We start from the raw sequence: 12,312 nt of genomic DNA on the forward strand, positions 1-12,312 counted from the left end.
CAGGCAATGAGGCTGATACACCATCCAAAGTGTAATTAATAACTTCACCATGCTCAAAGGGATAATCAATGTCTGCTTTTTTATTTTAACACATCTACCAATAGGTGCCCTTCTTTGCAAGGCATTGGAAAATCTCCCCGGTCTTTGTGGTTGAATCTGTGTTTGAAATTCACTGCTCGACTGATGGACCTTACAGATAATTGTATATGTGAGGCACAGAGATGAGGTAGTCATTGAAAAATCATGTTAAGCACTATTATTGCAGTCCATGCAACTTATTATGTAACTTGCTCATTCCACCATTGGTGTGCCAAGACAGAGGACATCTTTGACTGGGCTGTACGTGAGCTGACCCCCATAGGATTGGGAGGGCCAAGAGACCAGAGGTGACAGAATGGAGTGCTCGGGTTGAGGTGTAGGGTTTGAGCATTGGCTGAAAGTAGAGAGGGGCAGTTCCCCTTGCTGCTCCGTAGGCAAGTAAAGTGGTCTTGAAGTGGATGCAAGCTTCTACTGGAAGCCAGTGGAGTGTGCGGAGGAGCGGGGTGACACGGGAGAACTTGGGAAGGTTGAACACTAGGCGAGCTGCAGCGTTCAGGATAAGTTGCATGGGTTTGATGGCAAAAGCGGGGAGCCCAGCCAACAAAGAGTTGCAGTAGTCCATACGGGAGATGACAAGTACCTGGATTAGGACCTTGGATTTGAATGGTGAACAAAGAATTTAGCAGCAGGTTGCTGCTGACAACAAGGCTGAAACAATGAATGAATGGGGTAGGCCTAATCTCCATGTATTGACTCTAGTTTACCTGCAGATGTCCCTAGGACGTTACTGTTCAATATTTGGTTTCATTCACACAGTTCATTGCTTTGAAAGATTTCCCTCAGAAATAAATACAACTCATGTAGGTCAGTGATTTTCCTGCTCCGGGGAGAGGCTGTCACTAAGCGCTAGCCTAGGATCAGATTACCCCAACACGGTCTAAACCTTAGCCTTAACAGCTTGTAAATTAAACATGGCCTGTATCAACTCAGAGAGGAGACCAAGTATGAAATAATGAAAATAATAATGAATAAAACAGGGCTGAAGAGGCATCCAAATATTTACAGGATCCTAAAGCACTCATTCAAGTAATGTAGGGCAAATATCAACAGTACCGATCAAGCCTCCATCGATAACAACCGTGTCATCTTTATGATGAAGTTGTGTCTCCAATAAACTACTTAAGAAGAGACTGCCTGAGAACTCATTTGATCACTTTTATAAGCATGAGGTTTAAAGTTATATGGAGAATGAGAAATCATTGTGAGTGTGACCAAGCAAATTATAATGAATCCACTCTTTGTTACCCTGTACTGAAATAATCTGAGATCCACTGAGATCCATGGTCATCTGAATCAGGGTTAGTTGGCAGCTGGGGTGAAAGAAGAGCGATTACGATAGAGGAAACCAAGTCTAGATTTAACTTTAGCCTGCAGCTTTGATATGTGCTGAGAGAAGGACAGTGTATTGTCTAGCCATACTCCAGAGTACTTGTATGAGGTGACTACCTCAAACTCTAAACCCTCAGAGGTAGTAATCACACCTGTGGGGAGAGGGGCATTCCTCTTACCAAACCATATTACCTTTGTTTTGGAGGTGTTCAGAACAAGGTTAAGGACAGAGAAAGCTTGTTGGACACAAAGAAAGCTTTGTTGTAGAGCGTTTAATACAAAATCCGGGGAGGGGCCATCTGAGTATTAGACTATCATCTGCATATAAATGGATGAGAGAGCTTCCAACTGCCTGAGCTATGTTGTTGATGTAAATTGAGAAGAGCGTGGGGCCTAGAATCGAGCCTTGGGGTACACCCTTGGTGACAGGCAGTGACTGAGACAGCAGATGTTCTGACTTTTTACACTGCACTCTTTGAGAGAGGTAGTTAGCAAACCAGGCCAAAGACCCCTCATGGTCTACCGTATCAAAAGACTTGGCCAAGTCAATAAAAATAGCAGCACAAAATTTCTTAGAATCAAGTGCAATGGCGACAACATTGATGACCTTTAAGGTTGCTGTGTCACATCCATAACCTGAGCGGAAACCAAATTGCACACCAGAGAGAATACTATAGACATTATTATTGGTAATTCTGTCACTATCACTAGCTTGTTCAAGCTCTCTTTCGTATCGTCTGAGATTCCCAAAGATTGGAACGCTGCCGCGGTCATCCCCCTCTTCAAAGGGGAGACACTCTAGATCCAAACTGCTACAGACCTATATCTATCCTACCCTGCCTTTCTAAGGTCTTCAAAAGCCAAGTTAACAAACAGATTACCGACCATTTCGAATCCCACCGTACCTTCTCCGCTGTGCAATCTGGTTTCAGAGCTAGTCATGGGTGCACCTCAGCCATGCTCAAGGTCCGAAATGATATCATAACCGCCATCGATAAGAGACATTACTGTGCAGCCGTATTCATCGACCTGGCCAAGGCTTTCGACTCTGTCAATCACCACATTCTTATTGGCAGACTTAACAGCCTTTGTTTCTCAAATGATTGCCTCCCCTGGTTCAACAACTACTTATCTGATAGAGTTCAGTGTGTCAAATCGGAGGGCCTGTTGTCCGGACCTCTGGCATTCTCTATGGGGGTGCCACAGGGTTCAATTCTCGGGCCGACTCTCTTCTCTGTATACATCAATGATGTCGCTCCTGCTGCTGTTGATTCTCTGATCCACCTCTACGCAGACGACACCATTCTGTATACATCTGGCCCTTCTTTGGACACTGTGTTAACTAACCTCCAGACGAGCTTCAATGCCATACAACTCTCCTTCCATGGCCTCCAACTGCTCTTAAATGCTAGTAAAACTAAATGCATGCTCTTCAACCGATCACTGCCCGCACCTGCCAGCCCGTCCAGCATCACTACTCTGGACGGCTCCGACTTAGAATATGTGGATAACTACAAATACCTAGGTGTCTGGTTAGACTGTAAACTCTCCTTCCAGACTCACATTAAGCATCTCCAATCCAAAATGAAATCTAGAATCGGCTTCCTATTTCGCAACAAAGCATCCTTCACTCATGCTGCAAACATACCCTCGTAAAATTGACCATCCTACCGATCCTTGACTTCGGCGATGTCATCTATAAAATAGCCTCCAAAACTCTACTCAACAAATGGGATGCAGTCTATCACAGTGCCATCAGTTTTGTCAACCAAAGCCCCATATACTACCCACCACTGCGACCTGTACGTTCTCGTTGGCTGGCCCTCGCTTCATACTCGTCGCCAAACCTTCTGGCTCCAGGTCATCTACAAGTCTCTGCTAGGTAAAGCCCCGCCTTATCTCAGCTCACTGGTCACCATAGCAGCACCCACTCGTAGCACGCGCTCCAGCAGGTATATCTCACTGGTCACCCCCAAAGCCAATTCCTCCTTTGGCCGCCTTTCCTTCCAGTTCTCTGCTGCCAATGACTGGAACGAACTGCAAAAACACTGAAGCTGGAGACTCATATCTCCCTCCCTAGCTTTAAGCACCAGCACCAGCTGTCAGAGCAGCTCACAGATCACTGCACCTGTACATAGCCCATCTGTAATATAGCCCATTCAACTACCTCATCCCAATACTGTGTTTACTTATTTTTCTTGTTCCTTTGCACCCCAGTATCTCTACTTGCACATTCATCTTCTGCACATCTACCATTCCAGTGTTTAATTGCTATATTGTAATTACTTCGCCACCATGGCCTATTTATTGCCTTAACTCCCCTACTCCCCATTTGCACTCACTGTATATAGACTTTTTGTTTTATTTTTTTCTACTGTATTATTGACTGTATGTTTTGTTTATTCCATGTGTTGTTGTATGTGTCGAACTGCTATGCTTTAGCCAGGTCGCAGTTGCAAATGAGACTAAATAAAGGTAAAAAAATAAATAAAAATACATCGTTGGAGAATAGCCTGTAAATGATATGTAGTGGTTATTATTTATTTAATTCAAATTAGACCTTGGTTTCTAAGAAATGCATTTTCTTTGATCGGTATTTTTTGTAGGCCTACTTTTATTTTACTAGGCAAGTCAGTTAAGAACAAATTCTCAATGACGGCCTAGGAACACTGCCTTGTTCAGGGGCAGAACGAGAGAAAGATTCGATCTCGCAACCTTTCGGTTCCTAGTCCAAACCTCTAACCACTAGGCTACGCTGCCGCCCCATGACACTGTTATGGATAAGACAGGGCAAAGAGCAGTCTATGGATGATGGACACAAGAGTAATCAAAAAACGCTATTTAGGCCTAGGTAAAATAACACATGCTACTCAGGCTGCATAGTCGACTCGTGTAGCCCAGTCTCTTGACGTGGTTGCAAGCACTTTCTGGGGAAGAGAACAGTTCAGGGTTGAATAGAACCCGAGACAATGCAAGGGAGAGTGAACTCTGATGTGCTTGCTTTCGCGCTCCTTGTTTCCTTCCCGCGTGGTTTGTGTTGGCTGCATGTTTCCGTGGCAGCGTCAAAGTAGCTCGTCGTTGCATTGAGTGAGAAACGACAGTCAAAGGAAGAGCCCGTAGCATTTGCTTAAATTTTTTCACATCCTAAGAGAGGACACCGCAACATAAGACTAAGCCTTATTAAAGGAGACTGGTATGCCAACACAGAAGCGTGAGGAACAGCACATTTTCGCCTAGCAGCCGTCGCAAGAACGGACCTGACCCTCGCTTTTTTATATTAGATAAACCTCGTTTTTTTAAGTTTGTTTTACTTTGAGAAAGCTGCAGTTTAAGCAATTTGGCCGTTTTATTACCGACCACTATTGAAAGCAACATCTGCTTGGCAGATTTTCAATCGAATCTCATGTATTTCGGTGAGGGCATATCCTAGTTAGGTCCTGTTTTATGCTTTTCTTTACCCACGTCCTGTCCCAAATAAAAAAAGGAGAGGCTAGTTTTTGAACGCTGCTCGTGAGAAATTCCTAGTTAAGATTCCATTCGTTCCGATGTGACAAGACAAGTCACAGTGGTCATCTGTTTTCAAGGCAATCCACATGCATTGCCAAATTCTGCGTTTTTATTAGCTAAAGCTTTGGCGGTCATAACTTGTTAGACAGGCTACATTGTAAAAAAAAAAAAAAAAAAGAGACTCATCAAAGATGTTGCTTAAGGAGTACAGGATATGCATGCCGCTGACTGTTGAGGAGGTAAGTGTATAAACATTTGTGTCTAACATTGTAACGTTAGCATGTAGTTATCTATCATTCCCATTGTTTGATGATGTTTAATATTTATTTTGACTTAATGAGATATTGTCAAACAACATGCAACTTGACTGTCAGCTAACTTTCTCGTGCGAGAAAAGGACAGATAGGAAGGGTGTAACATTTTAGAAAAATATATGTTTTGTCTTACAGTAAGCCTGCCTTACCTATAGCCTTTACCGTCAGTCTATTTGAAAGTAAATTCTATGTCATTATGTCATAGGTGCCATGTGTGATGAACACACACACACAATATCTTCTTATTAGACGACACCTGAGAAAAACGATAGCTTTTAAGTAAATTCATCACTTATAATCTGCGATGAACATATAAACACCCACTTACGTTTTCAGCAATCTAAAGTTGACTCGAACTTTATATTAAATAGTATATGAGTCTAGAGAGGCTACTGTTATTTATCAATAGCTTTGATACTGCACCACTGGATGGGGCTGTTGTAACTACCGTTTATAGCGTATAGCCAAGTAATGTATGGTGAATTAAAATCAATAAATCAAGAATGATGACACTGCAATATTGCACCATAACCATAATCTTATAGGCCACTGTTGTGAATATTCTTAATAATAGGTTGCTATCATTTGTGAACTATTTTGTAGGCCTAATGCTGTTTTAGGTTGCTGGTCTAGCATAATTCTGCTCCTCCTCGAGCACTGTTTGGTGCACAATGCTCGTCTTTATTCAAAGGAATGAGCAGCACCTCCCCTAAGAATCTGTTTAGTTACACTTCATTCTCAGCCAGTCATCTCTGCATGCTTGTAGGTCTCGGTGACAAGGGGGAATCATTCTTCTCTGATCAGTCAATATGCCAGTTTGTCCTCCACTCCCACCGTTGCCGAGATAATATAGTTCTAGGCCTTAAAACCTGTTAGGGCTAGGGGGCAGTATTGACACGGCTGGATAAAAAACATACCCGATTTAATCTGGTTACCACTCCTACCCAGTAACTAGAATATGCATATACTTATTACATATGGATAGAAAACACCCTAAAGTTTCTAAAACTGTTTGAATGGTGTCTGTGAGTATAACAGAACTCAAATGGCAGGTCAAAACCTGAGAGATTCCTTTACAGGAAGTGGCCTGTCTGACCATTTCTTGAACTTCTTTTCCATCTCTATCTTTTACTAAGGATCTCTGCTCTAACGTGACACTTCCCACGTTTTCCATAAGCTCTCAGAGCCCGGGAAAAAACAGAATGTCGTCATTCCAGCCCCAGGCTGAAACACATTATCGCCTTTCTCAAGTGGCCGATCAAGGGACTCTGGGCTTATGCGCGTGACCCGACCGCCCCCGCCTTTGTGATTTTTTCCTCTGTTTGCCGAAAAGGAGATTCCCTGTCGGAATATTATCGCTTTTCTACGAGAAAAATGGCGTAAAAATTGATTTTAAACAGCGGTTGACATGCTTCGAAGTACGGTAATGGAATATTTAGAATTTTATTGTCACGAATTGCGCCATGCGCGCGACACTTCTTTACCATTTCGGATAGTGTCTGGAACGCACGAACAAAACGCCGCTATTCGGATATAACGATGGATTATTTTGGACCAAACCAACATTTGTTATTGAAGTAGACGTCCTGGGAGTGCATTCTGACGAAGACAACAAAAGGTAATCAAACTTTTATAATAGTAAATATGATTATGGTGAGTGCTAAACTTGCCGGGTGTCTAAATAGCGAGCCCGTGATGCCTGGGCTATGTACTTAGAATATTGCAAAATGTGCTTTCACCAAAAAGCTATTTTAAAATCGGACATATCGAGTGCATAGAGGAGGTCTGTATCTATAATTCTTAAAATAATTGTTATGCTTTTTGTGAACGTTTATCGTGAGTAATTTAGTAAAATGTTAGCGAATTCCCCGGAAGTTTGCGGGGGTATGCTAGTTCTGAACGTCACATGCTAATGTAAAAAGCTGTTTTTTGATATAAATATGAACTTGATTGAACAAAACATGCATGTATTGTATAACATAATGTCCTAGGGTTGTCATCTGATGAAGATCATCAAAGGTGAGTGCTGCATTTAGCTGTCTTCTGGGTTTTGGTGACATTATATGCTGGCTTGAAAAATGGGTGTCTGATTATTTCTGGCTTGGTACTCTGCTGACATAATCTAATGTTTTGCTTTCGTTGTAAAGCCTTTTTGAAATCGGACAGTGTGGTTAGATTAAAGAGAGTCTTGTCTTTAAATAGCTGTAAAATAGTCATATGTTTGAGAAATTGAAGTAATAGGATTTTTAAGGTTTTGAAAATCGCGCCACAGGCTGCAAGTGGCTGTTACGTAGGTGGGACGCAAGCGTCCCACCTAGCCCATAGAGGTTAAAAGCTGTCATGCCCGTGAGGTCTTCAATGTAAATTGTGGTCATAACACCTTATGTTGTTGTCACTCATGTTGATTGCATTTCTGCATTCCTCCTGCCTTCATCATTGCCACATTGTCCATTAGAAATGTTTGAGTGTTGATCGGTTTTCTTAGAACACTGCTATTCCAGAAATTCAAATGTTTCTATAAGCCTATTCCATTGCCTTTTTTAATTCAACACAATACAAGCCTCCGGTCTCCTCAGAATTACAACCCAATGGAACTCGGGCCTCATAAAAAAACATGTCCTTTTGATAAACTTCCTCAAAATTTAATAACGAGTATCAGCCAAAACACTTTATTTGGTATCAGCAGTTTCATAACAGAAGGACAGGTTCATAGGTTCATTGACTGAGGGCTCAGTTTCTCAGTTTGGCATTAAGACTTTGTCTTCCAGCGTGGGTTCAAATCAGCACCCAGTTCGTCATTTCAACAGTCATTTCGACCTAGAGAATGGTCAAAGTGAAGACAGTGACTGAATTGTTTTTTTGTTGTGAGTCTGGAAAGAGATTAAAAAGATAGGTTTGTGTGTTTTCTCTTCAATTATCTATTTATTACAGACACTAATAGCTTGCTGACTAATGTGCAAAATAGTGTCACTGAAGGCACTCAAGGTATGAAGGAGTACCTATTCCTAATAGGCCATTAGGACACGGAGCAGCACAACTGTAAGATGTAAGGAAGTAACATATTTTTTATACTTGCTTCTGAACTTTGTGTGTATGGCTCAACTAACATTGAGCCTGCACTATGATATGTAAGGGCAGAGATAATATAAAGAGAGAGCTATCTTTTGTCTCTTGAAGTTTTCTTGTCCCAGAGTCCACACATGTGAAGGAGTCATTGGAAGGGCACATAACGTTGTCAACAATGACAGTTGGCACCCATTCAGTTCTCACCTTGACGTTGAGAAGATTGCCTTCTTTCCTTCTCTCATTCAAATAAATTGTGCTTATCGTGACTGCGTATTGCATTTGGAGTCATCCATGTCCCTGATAACATGAATGGCTGCTTCCTGACCGGGGGAGGGGTGTATTCGCTTGGGGAGGAAGTGTCCTCAGGCCAGATATCTTCTCCGGCCAAGTCTGTTTTGTCTGAAAACCCCAGGGCCACTGGGTTAATGAAGTGTGTGTGTGGTAATGGGGACATGCGAGGTCACCCCTCTCTTTGCATTGTCTCTTTCTGGGAAGTGATTGGCCTGGCTCCGGCCTCTAGTGACATGTTACCTCAGCGTAGTGCAAATGGTAACACTGGAAATTTGACAAATTATTATTGTGGAATTTTACAACTTGTTTTTACAGCATGTTTCAATTCATGAAAGCATGTACGTTCATGTGTGTCACCGAATATGTCGTATGTGAGAGAGAAGGACCAAGGCGCAGCGGGAATATGGATACTCATGGTTATTTATTACCAAAAAAGGAGTAAAGCATCCACTGAAAAACAATAACCACAACAGTGACAGTCTTACAGGCATACAAAACGCAGTGCAAGAGCAACCACCCACAAACCCCAGTGACAAACATCTCCTACATATATGACTCCCAATCAGGAACAACGATTCCCAGCTGTTCCTGATCAGGAGTCACAAGACACACACAAGACTGCCACGTCCTGACCCCCAAACTACTACAACAGCTCCATCTGCTGGTCAGGACGTGACAATGTGTTACTACTGTGGGTTGAAAATGTTTGGATAACGTATAAGAAAAGTTCTATGAACCCCAACTCCTATCTTATCCCCCATACCAATCAGATCCTGTCATCCATAGACACAGATCTTGGATCAGCTTACCCACCCCAAATCCTAACCTTAACCATTAGGGAGGAAATGAAAAACGGACCTTGGCTCATATTCTAGGCCGTTAACGTCATGCTTTGTCATTTCCCATAGTAATTTATCAGCCACCACGCCTGTTTATTCCAGTCAGAGGATGGAATAGTGATTCATTTCAGAGGACACAGACCGACTAATGAACTCTCTCTCTCAAGATGTCACTCCTCCCATCTAGTTCCTACAGATCTGTTGGCACTTAAAAGGGTGATGATTCATCATTCTTATCTAGGGCAACACACCTGATTTACACCATTACTAAACACTTGCTAATGTTGCAGATATGTGATACTTGTGGGTGTATGATCTTCGGCATTTAGGCAAAATTCACCAAACGGCGTCTCTTATTTCCTGAGTCATTAGGAAGTAAGATGAACTGACCTCAGAGCAGTGTCTAGGGCCAACTTCCACCTACGCCAGTGTCGTGACGTTGTATTAGTTAATGTGACGACTGTTGCTCATCGAATGATTAACGGTTTATAATTGCGTGATTAAATGAATTAAGCAATGAATCAAGCAATTATTAACTCATCAACCTGGGGCACCATGGGAACAGTATTTTGATTGAGTTTCTATTTCCCAAATTAACTCAAAGGATATCAGAATATCGATTTTACAACAGTCGCTAAATTAATCAATTTCCTCTACAGTCTCATTCTGAACGTCGCATAATCCGGGAATCTGCACGGACCCAGGCTTCACCAATGAGTTTACCACACCAATCTTAGTTGATTATTTATTTACTAGCAAGCTAAAATGATGATAAAAATACACATACACAAATCACAGTCTAGCTATTGATTAGGACTTAGTATAACGGGCCAACACACTATGGCGCGTGTTACCCAAAATGGGGATTTAAAAGAGAGAGAAACAAAGGAAGTACACGAGAGAAATATACATTTGGGTTCATTTGTCAGCTATGCTTATTTAAACCTAGCCTTGCCCCGAACTGCCGCTCTTATGGGTCAGAATATAATGATGTAATTACGTGTTGGAGGTCTCAGGTGGGAAGCTCCGCGTGGGTCGTTTAGGCTTCTCAATGACGCACTTCTCCGGCGCAACTCTCTGGTTGTCCTCACGATGTCAGTGTCCTTCTTGGCTAAGTGGTCTGATCCCTCGCCCTTGATCTGAAAGGGGTCTTCTGAGGACAGACAGCTCTGTAGCTCAGAGCTCACAGCTTCGGACTCGAACGGTGTATATCCCATGATTCAATGGAGAGTGGAGGCTGGGTGGTTCGGCTTGAATTCACCCGCTTAGACACAGCTACTCGTCCGTAGCTCGTGTAGAAAAAGATTTCTTTGTCTTCAACCTTGTGTTTCGTTTTGGGGTTCGTTGACTTTGTTAGACCTTCGCTGCAGCTTGGGGTCAATTAGTCTCCTATGTTAATTCTTCACTCTCCTGTCTTATACCCTTGGGTCAGACGTGGGCGTAACCGCCTTTAGGGCAATTCTCTGGGCGGACCAAGTTAAGGGGCAAGGCCTATATTTGCCTAAAATCCTATTTTAGACACTACCTTCACATCTCATCTTTACCAAAACATTCTCTTTGATTTGGATATTTTCCACACAACGTACAATGTATAAACATCAGGCATATACTGGGAAAACTCTTAAAGGTACAATGTTTTCATAATAACGTCATCTCTTAACCTTTAATAACAATTCAAAAGTTACATACATTTTCATATTCCACCTCTCGTCATGACCACCGTTGTGGCTGACGGAAACCATTGTTCCAAAGTCCCTTTATTGCATGTTTAATGTTCTGAGGCCAGAATTCCATTGTGAGGACAAAGGAATTTCTCTGTGGCCTAAGGTTTATTATGGCGTGAGGGGTCATAAAACCCCCACATCTTCAGACCCCTAGATCTCTCCTCTTCTGTTGGGGTTTTGGGAGATAATCTGTAGGGTGGTGGTCTCCTGTACCCTGACCTGATCAGGACAGTCATGACAGTCCCCCTCTGGTAAGTTCAACTTGGAATGATTCTGCATGTTGCAACCCACCATAAGAATGACCATCGGATGTCCTGGTCTGTGGATCATCAGAGCAGCCCCCCCCCTTTTGGTGCTTCACCCTGATAGGCTTTCCGCAAGCTGTGGATCACCACCAGAATGGACCTAGGAGGTCTGGCAGTGGCTCTGTGTTCCGGCCCGTCGTCCGGTTATCCCGGCTAGTGGACCTAGGCAGTAACTTGGCAGACGTTAATAATGCACAACACTCAGGCAATACATCATTACATTTCCTCCCCAAACGAGCGGCGTCTTGGCTCTAAGGCTTCCTAAGTGTCAAAGGTAATGTAACGAAAAATTTGAATAAAAACATAAAAGTATACAAAATATGTCTACCACACCTTAATCATCTAATATGGACTATGTTCTATATATGTCCAAGGTCTAGGCTAAATAGCTCTATCATGGCATTGTCTCTAATGTCATGTCTAGGGTGATCCTACTTGCAGGTGGGTAGTTAAGGCATTTGGAAAAACTTGGCCCCTGAAGGCCAAAGCTTACATTAGGGACATTACTGGGCTGACCTAGCGAGTTCGGGAGAGGAGGCTGGGACTGGGCCCTGTAAGAGGGTTTCCGGATCCATTGCCAACTTTCCAAAAATCGGGATCGCTTCCGTCCCACGGGTGATCCTAGTATAAGACCTCATTAGGTCTTCCATTGCACGTGTGCGCCTGGGTACGTAGTAGGTGCACACGCCAAGGGAAATGAGACCAAGGATCATAGTCACAGTCAGGATACTGTCCGGCACCGTCCAAGAGCGGGCGACAGACCAATCTTTTGGTCTGTAGTCAGTCGGGTCGACTAACAGTGCCTCATCCAGTACGCTAAGATCAACAGTCATGGGTC

At 42.9% G+C, this 12,312-nt stretch overlaps 1 protein-coding gene across 1 annotated transcript in view; it reads left to right on the forward strand.

The window, feature by feature from the left end:
- The first annotated feature begins 4,194 nt into the window (after positions 1-4,194).
- The window catches only part of LOC106564871 (cytoplasmic phosphatidylinositol transfer protein 1), a 102,427-nt gene continuing 94,309 nt past the window's right edge, over positions 4,195-12,312 (forward strand). Inside the window, exon 1 of the mRNA XM_014131349.3 lies at positions 4,195-5,174. Coding sequence (XP_013986824.2) covers positions 5,127-5,174 — 48 coding nt within the window. The 5' untranslated portion in view covers positions 4,195-5,126. The remainder of the gene's footprint in view (positions 5,175-12,312) is intronic.

Source organism: Salmo salar, chromosome 12 (assembly GCF_965601325.2).
Source record: "Salmo salar chromosome 12, fSalSal1, whole genome shotgun sequence".
Classification (NCBI taxonomy): Eukaryota; Metazoa; Chordata; class Actinopteri; order Salmoniformes; family Salmonidae; genus Salmo; species Salmo salar.